Below are 16,956 nucleotides of genomic sequence, written 5' to 3' on the forward strand. Positions count from 1 at the left end.
TACAACAGCGCCAGCATAAAAACAATAGAGCAGTTAATTATTCGACAAAATGTCACAAATTTATCGGTAAAATAATATTTATTCCTGGGCAGCCCCACTTACAAAAGGATTTTTTAAGTCTCTAAAGAGTTTTAGCATAATCTATACAAATTTCCCTTACAAAAAGAAATTTCTTACAATTTTTTTCTGTTTCTGCTTTATGCTCTACTTTAAACTTAAAAAAGGGGAACCAGGAGAACAGATTCCACTTTAGCGTGAACCCGCATGCGGGACGCGACAAGAAACCTTCCTAAAACGAAAAGTCCGTTCGTCGTTCCTCTAGTTACCTTGGTCTGCTCTTCCATGACTGCCGGTTTCCAACCGTTGTCTCGCAAGATACCGAGGCACAATCGGCGGTTCGTACGCCACGCTTCTCCGTTGAGCGTTCCGATACCTGCAAAAGTTCTGTTTCAGACGAGGGTCACTTTATGGCCAAAGAATCGAGGGGTGTGGTACGCCCAGATCCTCTCATTACCTCTCCGCAGCCAATCGAGATACGGCATTGGCCGAAAACAGCTCCGAAGAACCGATCACGAAGAAAGAAGCACACTAAAAAAAGGGTCTATACAGTCCTCCCTAAAAGGAGGAACGCTCTTGAAACATATGTTCCTTCAAAAAGGAAGAAACTTTCTTCCCTGAATGCTGGGGAGTAAAGTTCCTCAGTCGGCTGCATCTTATTATGGGGGCCCCGAATCAAGCGAATCAAGATCAATGAGGTTTAACGAGGACGCTACGTTTCTTGTATAGAGCGAGCGGAGCAGCAAACAAAAGCGTAATAGAAGTTTCCGCGAACTGTATTTATTTGCGAATCCAGCGTCTCCCGCAAGCAAAAGAAACTTGCGTTTCGAAAGCAGTCACTAAGTCTTCTTGTCGTCAGCACTGCGATGTCAAACGGAGACAACCGATATTCAGTTACTTCGCACACTTCACATCTTACCTTTGCTATTCCTCGAGCCACAATTTCTTCATCAACCGCAGATCACAAAGGAGTGGAAAGCCATTCGCGAAAAAAGAGCAAATTAAAAGCAGACTACGTGGCTGTAACCATAAATGATCACGAAGCGTGAAAGAAAGTTAAATCGCTCACCACCAAATGGCAGGGTCAAGCAGAGTAATTCCAAGTAGCTAGGCTAGGTGGCGCTAGGTACCGCTTAATTCATGTGCTACAAAAGCGCTCTTTATTTATTTGCTCCACCGTTACGCTTCGGGCACCTTCAGTATACACACACGTAGATACATTACGCATACCACTAGCATCAAATGAATATATACATTAAGCGCACACACATACACGGCACATATAAATAATACAACCGCACGCTAACCACATCACTGCATCTGTGCTCTGCGTTTTCGCCTTTTATGCTGATTGTTTTCAATACACATTTTCTGGATGACCACCTAAGCAATAAAAAATATTCCCAAATCAAGCCACTCCAATTCTGTTCCAGGCCCTGTTTTTGCTTCCCCGCACGGCTCGTCGTAGCCAGTATTCCTATTGTAGTATTTCTTTTTTATATTTGTGCTGGTCGCCTGCAGCTGCAATTGTCGTTTTGAATTAATCTCTGTAGAGGGGGTATTCACTCAGGGGGAAGCGAAAATTCACGGGCAGAGAAATCGCTTTTCGATCAACTTGAATGCAGTCAAAGCTGCGACCTGCGGCCTTGACGCCGTGGTGAGCTCGAAAACGTCTAGTGATCATCCCAGCGCGCCACTTGGAGGGCAGTTTCTCCAGGAGTCGTAGTTTACGAAACAGCAAAATAAAGGATAACTTTTATTTTTGTCGATCTTACCTAGCATCCTCTCTTTATGCTAAGATTCCACACTGTAATTACGCGTACTCTCCGTCATAGTTTCATACTGTTCAGTCTCTTGCCCAGAGCGCAATCGCTCTCAGGGAGGAAACAACAGTACATCGCAGACGACAGTCACACTGGCCCGAACAAGGTTACAACATGACTATCCGCGCGTCGATCGATTGCACCGTAATCCCTCAAGCGGTCTTAAACTCTTTAACGTAAAGCGCAATGTCATCCTCCGACACTCCGCCCCCACCGATCACGGCCCGACCAGCGGCATCAGTGCCCGACAGTTTACGTCATCTCATCTTGTTGTTACACCCCTGATATGCCACCACATGGTCACATCGGCGACAATTCCAGCCTTCTGTTCACAACGCACAACAATGCCATCGCGATGTTGCTGCTATGTTGCTGACACGCAGAAATACAGAACCACGTTGATTGCCGGTTGGAACTCGGCATCGGAAAACAGAACCCAACTCAGCACAGAAGGCACCCAGGCACCCGGCAGCATACCCTGCTTGTCTTGGACGCACTTTCCAGGGTTTCCATACGTCGTTAGTGTCGAAACGTCATTCCGTAATCGGAGGTGGCCATCTTAGCTCAGTGTACATAGCGCTGCTGGCGCTGCTCCGGAACTTCGCTGTTTCTAGCGGCTTTGTTTGCTCGTTCGATAAAATGTGTGGTAAAAACGTTAATGTAACCGAAAGGCTCTGCACGTTTGGACTGAGAGACGGAATTACAGGCGGCCGTCGCTGCCGCTGAAGCTCAATCAACTCGACAACATTTACTAAACAACGCGCGCTACGTGCTCGAAAAACGAACCCGAAAGAAACCTTTCTCCCATCTGCCTGGAGAAGGAGAAAAACGTCTCGTTCATCCCTGCTTCTCGTGTCCGCTTAGGGGCGTGGCAGTAGAAGGGAGGAAGACGCGCTGTTGCTACCTTTTTCCGCCTTTTTTTTTTCCTTAGAGTGTATTAGATCTGCCTTCCTTAAAGAAACACTAGAGTGGAAAACGATTTGTCTTTTCTAAAGGGAGAGGTATATTTAAAACAAAACTACCACAAAATGATTAAATTTTCTCGAGCGATATTTACGCCGTTAGACGCAATCCACGTGCAGAATGGGGAGGTCACAGCTAGCTAGGCCCCATTCCTTGCCTACAAGGTGCGCACATATCTCATTGGCCGGAAAGATGATTGACGCGTGGATTGACGCGTGAAAGGTAGGTGTTAGATTGTGTATCTCTGTGCGTGTAATAGTATTTCATTTGACTTTTTTGTGTTTCTGGAATCTAGATAGGATGGAAGAGTGTTTTCAAAAATATCCCAATAATGGCTTTCCGCTTGGGTTTCAAACGATAACAAACATGGCTGTCGGCGTTTGTGGAGTGCTGAAAGAGCGTAGCTCGTTTCGCTCGTCAATTTTTATGAGTGCGGGTACTTTTGAGTTCACAGTGGTGTTTAGAGGAAGATCTCCAACAACAGACATAGTTTCCAGCAAACAACTGTCGCAAGTACGCGCCTAGGGAAGCGCTCTGCGGATGCTTGATTTCATGGCGGGACTGGCCCAGACCTAGTATCCCACATGCACTTTTTTGTTTGATCTGGCTCGTTTCTTTTTTGTCGCGTGTTCATGCTGAATAAAGATGTTGGTTCTCGTAAAAACGGCCCCGCTGCTCTGTGAATTGTGCAACCGTCGTGATTGCGACCATGATTCTAATACCGAGAAGATACCTACACACGTAAGAATTTGCGAGCCATTTTGGTTGGAGGCAATCGGGCGTTCGGATCGCATCAAGTTAGTTCAGGTATGTTTCCGTCATTTCGCTTCGAAATGCGAGTAGCTGTCACCTTTTGCAGTGCACCTGGTCAGAGAAAGCGAATTGTTTTTTTGGGTCACGTTTAATTGTGATTCATGACGCTCTCTTACCTCGCAGATTCCATCCGAAAAAAATACCAGCATAAAAGCTGAAATGACAACATATTTCTTGTGTTGCTTTTTTTAGTCCTCTCGGTCGCTTTTTACCACACGTCAACAAACACTGACAGAAGCTTCTATCGGAACCTCTCTCGCGCGTGATGAAACGCTAGAACGCCGCTTTCATGGTCGAGTATTTCGAGCGTCGTAAATGTTTTACACACGGGTGGAATAGCAGATGGACGAAAGCGAAAATGCAAGTCGAATGGCACCGTTCTTGTCCGCGTACTTCGGGCATGGCAGATGACGTTAGACGGTGGTGATATAGCAGGCAATGCCTGAAGCTGCCACGCTTCTGGTCGCACAACTACACTATAAAAAAAGCCCGTACGTATGCTTTCCCGCACAACACTCAGAGAGCCAATCACCGCAACTTACGGAGGCAGATCAGCGAATGACGATGCCGAAACATATGTTTAGACCAAAAAACGCAGTCTGAGTTGTGACATTAAGCAATCCAAGCGTGACATTTTGCATTGCTTAATGTCACAACTCAGACTGCGTTTTTTGGTCGAAACATATGTTTCCCCATCGTCATTCGCTGAGTTGCCTCCGTAAGTTGCGTTGATCGGCTCTCCGAGTGTTGTGCGGGAAAGCAGGCGCACGGGCATTTTTTAGAGTGTAGCAGGCGTTGTCAGACGCCATATTAGATGCACCGGATGTCGCGAAAGGGAGACAACAGGCTTGTGAGCGTCTTGGGCCCAGCAGTCAAGCCAATCCAGTACTAGTAGACGGGTCAGTGGGTCTAGAGCAAGGAGGTTATAAGTGCTATAGGAGGGGGCACGTTAGGGGGGGGGCAATATTGGTGAAGTCTAGTCATAAAAATATTAAACAATTGTGTGGCCAACGTGACTGTGGATCTTGCTGGCAACTGGTGCGCGTGACATGTCACGTGCGAGATGGATGGTAGATTGTAGTAGGATTCCTTGCAGGCTTGCGCGCGCTCCGCCTGGTAGGTTTTATCAGATCGAAGGCTAGACGTGAAGCGAGCAAGCAAGCAAACGGTTGAGGCGGATCACGAGCAGACGACACACCGCTGCTGGTACACGGGACGATCAGGGGAATCGCCGCAATCGCAACGGAGGAAACGAAAGCCTGGCGTCGCTGGGACGCTGATTTCCTCCGGCTAGGGGATGGGCGCTTGCAGCGTGGTTGCCTGCCGCAATCGGACTGACTTTTCTTCAGCGGGGGTCACCTTTCACCGGTAAACCCTTGGCGTAGTACACACACATAGGTTTACGATTACAGGAATCGATCAAGAATTATTTCAGACTTCCGACGGTCGCCGAACTGCGGAAGCGATGGGTTTCGGCCGTTGGTCGCGGCGGTGGCTGGACACCATCGAAGTGGAGCGTCATGTGATACGTGCACTTCCAATAGTCAAAAAAGCATATCCCGACCTTGAGTCAAGTTGAGCTTGTTCAATTCGTCACGACAGCAATAAAACGTCCCAGTGGACGACTTGCATAGCGGCCCATAACGAAACGAAAAAGACAAACGTATTGTAGCGTGATGTAACATGAGAGCGATGAGAGCGCAACTATCAAAATTGCAAGCGGACGTCAAAATCATCCGTGCAAAAGTGCCTAGGTATTGGTCAAACCTGTCGGGTCGACATAGTTACGCAATCACGTGTGTATGTAATTTGTTTTTGCTTTGGCTACTGTACTAAGTAGTGGCCAGGAGATAAAATGCCCGCTGATAGGCACGTAGATGCAAGGTACATTACCCAAAGCACGTCAACAGGCAATCATTACTGCGCTGACGTTACACGTTGAATACTATCGTGTTCAGGATAGTAACGGTATGTAGACAACAGACTGCATTTACTTTATAGTTGAGGGTACATAACGGAGCGCAGCAGGTACAGAATCGGTAACTGGGTGCGGGCCACAGTTTCTAGTTCCAGGCGTTCAGTTAGCCACAGTTACAGGCGTTCAGCAGTGGCAGCGGTGGAGTTGACACCCAACACTGAGACCGCACTTTCGTCGTGGCAGGTTGGTGTGCTACTTTTGTAAAACCTCCCTAGATTTTTAGCTTCTGCCACTGCTGAACTGCTTTTGTGTATCTGTGTGTCATGGCGGACGAGGGTCTATGTTTGGCTTGTCACAAATCGCTACCAGAGGACGGCGTTTTCATGATTGTGGGTACAGTTACCACTTCGGAAATTGCGCTATGTGAATGAAATCAACCAAAAAGCAAAAAAACTGGAAGTGTTCAACATGCCGGTTAGCAAAAACAAGGAGCACTCAAAATTCGAAGAAGACAAAAAAAGAACAGGAACCTGATGTCAGGACGCTGCTGGCCGAACTAAACAGAAAACTTCCAGGTCTAGCGGCGATTACAGAAAAAGTGAACGAACTAGTGAGCATAAAAGAAACTGTCACTAAAATTGAAGACTCTGTTCAGCACATGTCCCCACAACATGATGAGGTCCTGAAACATATAAAGGAGCAGAACAAAAACGTAACAGAAATGTAAAAAAAAAAAAAGACGAACACGTAGAGAAAAACCGTGGAGGTGCAGTTCAGCAACTCAGGATGTTTGTAAATAACTTAGAGCAATACAGTCGGCGCCAAAATCTTGAAATACATGGCTTGCCGTTAAAAGAGCGAGAGAATCGTTTTGAAACTGTAAACGAACTGGCGGCAATGCATGAACTGCCGGAAATCGTAAAAGCTGACATCGAGGCACTACATCGTCTGCCAGCTCGTACTAGCAAGATTCCTGTCGTACTGATGCGCTTCACTTATCGAGCACCACAAGAACGGTGGATTAACGAAAACTCAAGCTTGCGAGAGATCAAGTCTAACATACGTTTGTTCGAAAATCTGACGGCGGCAAACAAGAAATTGCTGTGGCTGACGAAACAAAAGGTAGAAGAGCAAGGCTATCTGTTCACCTGGCAATACCATACAAATGTGTTTGTTCGTAGAAAGCCTCGCGATCGAAGTTATCAAGATCGGAGGAGAAGACGACCTGCAGAAGATAAACTAGAATCAAAATAGCTGCGTGTAGCGGACTTCACTTTTTCGTTAAAAATGATTGATAACCAAATAAAATGTTCGTACTACGATTCTGCATCCTTTAGTCAATTCGCCGCGAATATCCCGACCAATAGTCGAGGACTCTCGCTTTTTTCACTTAAATGCTAGAAGCCTAAGCAATAAACAAGATGAGCTAGAGATTTATTTGCACGACTTGCACATACAATTTGATATTCTAGCGTTCACCGAAACATGGATAACCGATAAAGATGACGCGGTTACACTTGGAGGCTACACGACTAAAAGTGTTTATCGTAAAGATAGACGAGGAGGAGGAGTTTCTTTGTACATTCGACACAGTCTTAGTTAGAGTGTTGTGACTGATTTTCCCTTAATCTGTTATGATTATGAGTCTCTTTCTATTAGATGCGGACAGTTGATTATAACCGTGAGTTATCGCCCGCCATCTGGCTGTACGGATAACTTTTTTTTTTATTTCGTTGATAGCCTTTTAGACTATGCCACGTCTTCAGGTCTTCAGTTGACGTTGATTGGGGACTTTAATATCGATATCCTCTCCTCTAGCCCAACGTGTATAATATTTATGGAACTGTTACAATGTTATGTTTTTCCTTAATGTTATTGATAAACCCACTAGAGCTACGTCGGACACGGCTACGCTGACTGACTTGTATATAACAAACTGTGATCCCAGCGAATTTACCGAGGGTCTGTTAACATGGAACATGAGTGATCATCTTCCAATATTTATTTTTTTTAAGGTTTAAGAAAAGCTGTGTGTCTGCTCCTCCTGCAACGTACCGACCTATTACTAAAGAAAACCTCGAAATATTCTACAATGTGGTGTCAAATACTAATTGGAGGTTTGTATGTAATGAGTGTGATACACATGTACCATATGATCTCTTTGTGAATAGGATTATATTATTGTATGACTACGCATTTCCGTTAAGAACACTGAAAAAACATAGAAAGTCAAGAAAGCCACGGGTAACTCTTACACTTTATAGGAGAATAAAGGACCGAGATCGTTTGTACGATAAATTCATAAAGCTCAGAGGCAAAGAAATCCTGATTAGCTACGAGAAACACCGGAACAAACTGAGCTCTGACCGTAAAAAGGCACGACGCGATTATTTTACAAACAAAGTTATGAGCCTTCTAGCGGGTCCCAAGAAAATATGGAGCACTGTGGGACATTTGATCTCCAAAAATAAAAATCCACCTCCAAGTGAACTCGCGATCGACGGCATAGGCTACAGCTCGAGGTAAAGAGCTCTCTGATATATTTAACACTCATTTCTTAACATCAGGTGCACCCTCCTCTCCCCAAACCAGTGAAGGCAATGTCACGTCATACATAAGTCAGAGTATATCTAACTCTATTTTCCTTTCCCCGACTAATCAGGAAGAAATACTCGCACGGATTGCTAGTCTTAAAAATAGCACAGCTGGAGGTGAAGACGGCCTTACCAAAGCCATATCCAGAATTAACACACATGTGTAACGTATCTTTGTCAACAAGTTGATTTCCCAACCGAATGAAAGTAGCGCCAGTCTGTGTTATACTAAGGGTGGTGTATAAAGCGACCTCAACAATTATAGACCAATCTCAGTAAAATATGTATTTTAAAAATTTTGCACCACATAATAAAGAGCCGATTGATTAGCTTCTTTAAAAACCATAAAATAATTACAGAAAAGCAGTTTGGATTTCAGAAGATTAAGTCAACAGAAATGGCACTCGTCAACATTAAAGATAAAATTATCACCAATATTGAAAATAAACAATACACGATCGGAATATTCCTTGAATTTAAAAAAGCTTTTGTCTCCATTAAGCACCAGATACTCTTAAATAAACTCAAATAATACGGAATAAAAGGGAAAGCGCTAGTACTAGTGTCTAGTTACTTGAGCTGTCGGTCACAATTCACCATTTTTAACGGCGTTAAATTAGATCTTAATAAAATAGCATAAGGTGTTCCGCAGGGTTCCATTTTAAGACCATTGTTGTTTCTTGTTTATATTAATGACATAGTTAATATTTCTCAAAACGGATGCGGACGATTCGAACCAGAACAGCGGCTACTTGATATTTTTTATATAGTGAAAATCGACGCACCTTCCATTCGGTCCTAACTCATCGATGCTCCGAGCTCCTATCCATGCGTACCCGCTGTAGCCGGGGTAACGGAAAAACTATTTTTTTTTTTTTTTTTTTTTATTGAGGGGGTTTGTTTTTGAGACGGCCGACTGATCACTTCCGGACGTCAATCCCGCAGAATCCAGTTCTGATTAGTTGGCTAAACCAACTAATCAGAACTGGATTCTGCGGGATTGACGTCCGGTGAGCACAATGAATGGAATTCGGTACTCTGGCAACATTCAGCGACTCTAGACGGGGCAACAGATTTGTGGGCTATGCGCCGAACGGGCCGTGACCTCCACCTAAATAACGTGTAACGGCGTAAATATTCGCATGGAAAAGGTGGAAAAAAAATATTGTTTGTTCCATCTATGCTCTTTAATACCAAATTTTTTTTTTCCGATGTCTTTTTAAGGTGCCAGTGTCCCTGGTATCTTATCCGTGCTCCGTCAGAGTATATGAGACGTTTTAGGCATTTCGGTGCTAAGAAATAAAATAAAAAATAACGTACCGAGTAAGCCGGTGTTTGTGCAGAACACGTTTCTGAGCCGAGAGTGGAATGCGGTGTGGGTGAGCCATTTCTTGACGGAGGCGTAGTCATTCAGAACGACGACGTTCACCATTCCATACTTGAACCTGTGGACGCAATAAATACCATTTTTATAATCTGTCCAGGGTGTTATCAAAGCTAAGGCTGACTCGGAAATCAACAGAAAAAATCGTTCCCTGCACGTAACAATATCGTATCTTTATCGAAGATCTATTTTGGTGGTCGATATTTCTCTCTAGAAAGTCAAGGTGCAGTTCTCTCCTTGTGAAAAAATGAGACCAACACCCTCGACAGGCTAAACGGAAGACTTCGACGCAGTCGACCGAGAAACTAAGGCTTGTGATTTGGCGCCATCTTCTTTTAGGCACAGGAAGCAGACGCCGCACAGTGTCAAAACCACACGACGCCAACTGCCGTTAAACATGTCAGGGGGAGTTGTTTTCATTTTTGTGCGTCAACACGCGACAAGCAGATCGATACACAAAGTTCAAAGCGGATCCGCGGCTCAACACTTGCACCAACAGCACTCGTGAAAATGCGCAAATATCTAAAGCAGCCCGTCGCAACCTGGCTCCGAGCAGCGTAGCCCTTCATGCGTGATGTTTACCCCGCGGTCAAAGTTCCGTTGGGCTGGCTCATAATTCCGCAAATCATACAGTTCCATTAGAGACATCCGTGAGTCACGTTTCAATGACGAAGATACTTTTACCGTGGGGTAGTTCTGTTCAAAAGCGTCACGTGCAGTTGTGGCGTCTGACTTCTAACGCTCAGGGGCCCTGGCACGGAGAGAGTAAAGCGCAGACCGCATGGCGCGTTTTTGCCCGCGATTCAGGCGCGTCGGCGTCAAACTGACGTCATTTCCTGCGCGCGGGCGCGCGTTTTGCGGGAGCGTTGGTTTCTAGCCGACCCAGAACAAGACACGCGCGCCGAGGCGTTGAAGCGGCTCTCGCCCAATGAGGGTCGGTCGAACTATCACGCGATCCTGCATGGTACGCTGTTTCGTATTCAGCACATTTCAAAGGGTTCAAAAGCATTTTTATTTTCCATATAAAAGTTGAAAAGGTCATTATTTTGACACACACACCCGTTTTATTTACTTATTTGTTCATTTAATTCTCATTTTGTAGGATTTGCGTCAACATTTACATCGCGTGTTGAGAATTCTGTTACCTGGCAACGCTGATAACGCGCGGCCGACGGTGCTTGGCTTTGTCTGCATGCGGGTGCCCCCGCGTCAGCTTCCGCGCGAGCGTTCATAGCGCGTCGCGTTTTCGCGTGCAGAAAAACGCGCCATGCGGTCTGCGCTTAACTAAACATCAGTGAGTTATATTTTAACCGGAGGACGCGGGAACCTCCTCCACCTACGAGGGCGACCCGCGTTGCCGAAAGCGCGGAATATGTGACGTCTTTGGTCCTGGGCTTACTTCTGGTCAGAGCAGCGAAAAGCTTTTTTTTTTCAGTCGAGATACAAAATTTAAGTGTCGCTAACCGTTTCAATTATTCATGAAAGTCGTTTTTGTTCAGTTTTTTTTAGATCAGAAAAGAAACAAATACAGTTTATAAAGTGTGGAAACAAGAAAAGAGTCGTCGACAAACCCGCCACCAAGCGGCGGAAAAAACGGCGCATATTAGAAAGGGCTAGTGGGATGAGGCGCCAACCATTGAGGTGTTACAATAAACGCTAGAGGCTCAGCTGGCGCTAGTGTGCTGTTGCATTTTGAAGCAGACAGCATGCAGTCAGAAATTGACTTCCGGTAATGCATTTCTATGGGAAAAAGCGAGTGCATTTTCTCTCTGCGCTCGATTATAAGAGCTAATATCACGAATAATTTGTACGTACTAGGCACATTGAAACATTTCTCAGTCACGCAGATGAAATAATTGGTCAGTTACAGCATTTTTATTTGAAATTCGCGGCAATAAAAACGGTGTTAAAACCGCTTCGTACGTGTATTTATATGCACTGTCGGACACTTAGCGCGAACACGGCGTCGACGCTTTCCAGCATGGGGGATATACGTGCCAAACGAACGAAGGACATGTGGAAAACCAAGAGAGACGGCAAGAACTACGCAGTAACACTGGGTAAGTAACTCCTTGTGCTTGCAGACGACCAAAATAAATTAAAAGTCACGTAATATAGTCAGATTTGCAATAAATAAGTACTGCTTTATTCTTTCTGCTCATGAATATGTGCGAAGATGCTTGTTCTGTGTTCAAATCATCACCCGCACGCTCCAAACCTTTGGAAATAGGGGGAAGCCAGAGGACAGGTGCGCGATACAAACTGCCCAACATAGAAAATAAGAAAACACACCTTTCCTAGTCCACGTCCTTTATTCTTTACGTTTCGAACGTTTTTTTTTTTTTTTTAACCACTCGAAAAGACGCACGACGGGGTCATTTTCATATAGTGAGAGGACAGGCATATGAGCAATATATAAGCACCAACGGAATGCTGGCGAACTTTGAACACACTCTACATTCCTTTCGATCGTTATTTTGCTTAGAATCGTCGCTCGTTTCTATATACCTGCCATGAAACAGAGCCATGAGACAGAGGTTTGGGCCTGAAATATAGCGAAGTTTAGCATCGTTCAGTGGTAAAGGAAAAATGTTGTAACTAAAGCAATTACACTTTCACAATATTAATAAAGGTACATACTACCCGGTACAACCAAAATAACAAAAGTTATTCATGCTATTTTCCGGCGACGAGACAAAATTCACGCGCGTTTTTTCATAGGAATACACAGGAAGACTGGAAAAGTAGACTGCATGCTGTCTGCTTCAATTTGCAACCGAAAGTCCCGTAGACACTAGCGCCAGCTGAGCCTCTAGCGTTTATTGTAATAACTCTATGGCGCCAACGAACGGCAAGCATAGAAAGGTCCCGGATGTGCGCGGCGGCGCTGCGGTCGTATACCGGTTCCAGGATCCGACCGGTTCCGAGCGTTCCGAAGGCTTTCGGCGCTGGCTTGGCTGGCGATTTGGCCATTTGGCGGTATGGCAGCGCGAAGTGGCTCCCGTTCTAAACTGATCTTTACACCGTGTTTGCTGTCGTGTGTGGCCAATGAAGTGTTATGCAGAATTAGTCTTTATTCGCGCAGCAAAACCAATGCGAGCCGCCCTGGCCGCCCGCTTCATACAGCCTATCCAACACGTGCTTTAGTGGCGCCCTCTCGAGCCGTCGACACGGAGTGCGGCAGCCGTGAGCGCTCGATGAGCTCACTACTCCTCCTCTAGTTCACCGCCACTCAAACGAGGACCTACGACGTCATGAAGGAGGTTATTTTTTGCTTGTTTTTGTAATTCTAATTTGCCTATAACTTTTGAAATAAAGCGAAATTTGAGAAAAGAAAAGTTTCTTCAAGTTACTACGTTCAGTGCGCTCAGTTCGTAAAAACACAAGCGGTTCTTCAAAATGATTTTTTTGTCTTACTTCCTCGGTCAAAATGGCGTTACATCATAGAAAATTCTATTTGATGAAAACCGCAAGCAAATTTATTTTAGTTCCCTAAACTTTAAAAAGGAACCTCTTGCTCTGATATTTTGGCGAAAGGAAAACTTTGATACATGAATGTTTAGAAATGCCATTTGTTAGTTCATTCTCTTAAGGGTGCCCTTATGCCAACTTCATACTCAGCTTTATAAACATCGCCAACAATACCTCAAATTTATGTTTGTATTCGATGATTCTGACATAAAATTTTTCTTGGATTTTGTGAACGTTCACAGACGTCTACAAAGCGTAGCAAAGCACCAATGTTTGTAAAAATGCAACCTATGCCAAATAATTCCACCCAATCTGTATCGCTTGTTAAAGAGAACCTTACTTTAGATAACTGAGGCAGTGTTGTTGATTAACTAAAACTTTGACACTACTAGCAACCGGCTGAGAACATTACATGGCGATGTTGCACGCTTTGCGTCTTCAAAGACATAACTATGTTCCTTAATCGTTACGTGGCGTTCCCTGTTTTAAATTCCTGATTTTTTCTCCACCCTCCCGCAAAATAACGTGGTTTAAACGAATCAATCAGTTGTGAACGTGTTGGTTATTGTGCCTATTTACCTTACAATCGGTCCGTAGACATTGGCCAGTTCCGCAAACTTCAGGTGGTGATTTTTTCCCAGAAAAGGGATGTACCCAAGTAGGGGGACTCCCTTCGGACCGGGTGGCAGTTTTGAGTTGTCTTGCGATTGATAGATGTACCAGAAGATGGCCGCAGTGATGGCGAATAGTGGGACGAGAGAGGACCACTCCCATGCAATTCCCGCGGGCGCTAAGGCTTCCTTGAAAATAAATTAAAAACGATTATCTGTATGAACAGCTTCATGAAATATTTTAAAAATGATAATGTAATACATGAAGCAAAAAAAGAACTTGCAAGTATCCATAAAAATAGTTTAATTTGCATGAAAAAATACACGATGATGAAGGCCTGCAGAAAAAGGCTGTACATTGACAGCCTGACAAAGTTTAAAGCCCCCACACCGGCCGCCGATTCACGGCATTGTAAATAACACAAAAAAAAATTATCGCTTGTGCAACACAAAAAAAAGAGAAAAATCTTAAAAGAATTGTCGCCATTTTTTTTTTTTTTTAACGTAGCATGTATGAAAACTTTTTGGCACAGCGAATAAGAGGGTGCGCGCAAAAGTAACCGGAATGAATTTCTGAAGACCGGGCCGTTTGTAGTACCGACTTCCGAAGCTACCAGCGCATAGCAGCACCCTTTCCGAGTGAGTGTGCCGACCACCATTGTCTGTTATAATTTTTTTCCCAAACGCTTCAAAACTGCGCCGGAAACTCTTATAATGCTTTAGAGAGCTTACAAAGGGGTATCAGTGCCCGAGTGGGATGCGCACAGCAGCTCGGAGCACGTGGAGCGAAAGCTGGCGCCGCAGAACCCGGGGATCCTGGTTTCAATTCCCACCCCTGCCCGTTTCGATCTGGATGAGCATCGTACCGGCGTGCGGTCGTGTATCACTACTGCGTGGTGCACGTTAAAGACCCCCAGGCTAGCCCTTGTACTGCACTGGCTAAATTGCTCATCTACAGCGAGTGACTCGTCGCAACTTTGATTTGGCTGACCAACCCCCCCCCCCCCTACACGCAGTATAAATATCCACTCGACCTCAATGATTATTATTAAAGCTTACAAAGAACATGCTAATAAGAAATCGCAAGTCTGTGAGTGGTTTTCGCCCTTTAAGGCCAGTGGTTTATTGATTGACGGCCAACCTCGTTCAAGGCGACCCTCAACCTCCTCAACTGACGAAAACATCGAAAAATTTGGGCATCGTTCACTCCGAGTTTTTTCCTCTTGGTGGAACTGCGACACTTGTGTCACTTGCGAAATTGCGATACTTGCGAAATTCAGTAAGACGAAAATGCATCGATGTGAGGGAAGGGGGGGAATGAGTACAGTTCCATCACAACAATACCCCAGCACGCACTGCCCTGCCAGTGCAACAATTTTTTAGCAAAAATGGCCATGACACCGTTTCTCCATCTCCCGTGTTCTCAGGACCTCGCGCATGTGACTTTTCCCTGTCCGCCCGTATGAAAAGACTTGAAAGGGAATAGCTTTTGCAAATGTGGAAGGTCCTTGAAGTCAGGCATTGCAAAGAAACGAGGAATTATTTTGAAGCGCTTGGGGAAAAAATTAACAACATGCCGCTAGATCCATGGCAAACGACGCCGGTCGGTCAACTGACTCCGGAAGGGTGCCGCTTAGACTGCTAGAGGCTGATGCTGTTACGACGACCTCCTGAAATTCATTCCAGTTACATTTGTGGGTACCCCTTTATACCTTTTTTTTATTGTTGAAACTTTGGTTATATGGCCCAGTATCTAGCTTGGTGCAAATCGTGTTCCTTTTTGTGTTATACATATTTTCAGATATATTTTAGAATGGTGAAATGACCGCAGTGCTGCATGCTCTGATTATTTAATATGTTTGTAATACATACATCACTTTGTTTGTTGGTTAAATGTTTTCTGTTTTCATGCAGGTTTTTTGGTTTGTTTCATAATCAAAGGTGTTAATACGAAGGCTGTAAGGTTGTTTCTGGCTTTAGAAAGTATCATTAATATAATTGTTATAGTTCGATAATCCAGTGCTGGAAAAATGCTCCTTTTCAGATTTCTATTTCCACAATGTTTCAAAAGCGCCTACAACGTTGTTTTAAAAGGTTTAATTATTTTGAAGGAAAATATTTTCAATATAAAATTGTATATCAGGTTTCGAAAGTAAAAGAATGCAAACAATTGCCACCTGAACACTTTGTCTCCATAATAGCCACTTTCTATATATATACAGTATAGTTTTGGTTGTAATGTCCTAATATTTTCAGTTTAATAGACTGTTTTTATGAAGTGTCCCCATGCTTACAAAGTGCCAACCTTTTATTGATAACAGAAAACTAAAGTTTAAAGTACATTGATAGGAGTGTACATGCTTTCCGAATGCCGCACAAAAACAAATCAGCTATAGTTTATATATATATATATTGACAACACCAAAATGTTACGGTGTTGTCGTTGAAGGAGTAGACAGTCTCTGGCGGTGGGCTTTTATTTGGAACTGCCGGGCTCAGCTCGAGCTGTCGCGCGCCCTAGCCATATGTCTGGTGCGCTCTTTTTCTTCATCTATATAACATTATATATATATATATATATATATATATATATATATATATATATATATGAACTAATATGTGCAGATGAATGAACCGTACTTAATCCAATGAATCAAAGAATCAAAGTTTCCAGGAACCCGCCGAAAGCCAAAAATTGGCGGAGTCAGGATTTGAACTCTGGGCCTCCCAATGTCCGGTCAGGTGTCCGGTCGTGTGTACAATGTGCGGTCGGGTGTAAACTATTTTCGATTTGTTTATATATATATATATATATAATTGTATCACAATTCCTTTTTTTACGTAAATTTAATTTAGGTTTTTTTTTTTGTTTTTTTTTTTAAAAAAGCGGAGCGAGTAGGGAGCGACTCGTCGGTCACTCGACCAACACGGGAAAGCATGCCGCCAGCGTTTGTCCGCTGCGATTAAGTGATTCCTTCTCAAGTACTGAATTTAAGGGATAGAAAGAACGAATTCAACACGACTAAGAATTATGTTACCTATAGCCGATTACTGTCAAGGAATGCAGAGATTGTTGTAACTTTTGCTGCTATTACGCGCGTGGAACGAGCCTGGCTCAGCATCGTTTAAGTAACCTTATCCACTGCGTGAATCTGAAACCGCAACTTATCCCGAGCATGCCGTGCGGTGTTACTTTAGCCGATTACTTTCACATCATGTTGCCCTTCAAAGCGCTAAATTAAGAGAGGTGTCTATCCTGCCCATTTAAATACACAGAGCACTTGTATACCAAAAAACGTGCAAATACTCTTTGTATTCATCT

The 16,956-nt window shown here is 44.1% G+C and overlaps 1 protein-coding gene across 2 annotated transcripts in view; it reads right to left on the reverse strand.

Annotated features, from left to right (window-relative positions):
• Positions 1-13,689, reverse strand: part of LOC8041980 (cytochrome P450 2U1-like) — a 31,082-nt gene extending 17,393 nt beyond the window's left edge. Inside the window, exons 1-3 of one of the 2 annotated variants that reach the window (XM_040213933.1) lie at positions 13,603-13,689; positions 9,489-9,613; positions 327-444 (exon numbers count right to left, since the gene is read on the reverse strand). In XM_040213933.1, the coding sequence (XP_040069867.1) occupies positions 327-444; positions 9,489-9,556 (186 nt within the window). In that variant the 5' untranslated portion in view covers positions 9,557-9,613; positions 13,603-13,689. Of the gene's footprint in view, positions 1-326; positions 445-976; positions 1,017-9,488; positions 9,614-13,602 lie in introns of those variants that run through there. The other variant, XM_040213934.1, reaches the window with a different exon arrangement.
• Between the last annotated feature and the right edge of the window lie 3,267 nt (positions 13,690-16,956).

The sequence above is a fragment of the Ixodes scapularis genome, unplaced genomic scaffold, assembly GCF_016920785.2.
Source record: "Ixodes scapularis isolate PalLabHiFi unplaced genomic scaffold, ASM1692078v2 PGA_scaffold1__304_contigs__length_218370807, whole genome shotgun sequence".
Taxonomy (NCBI): Eukaryota; Metazoa; Arthropoda; class Arachnida; order Ixodida; family Ixodidae; genus Ixodes; species Ixodes scapularis.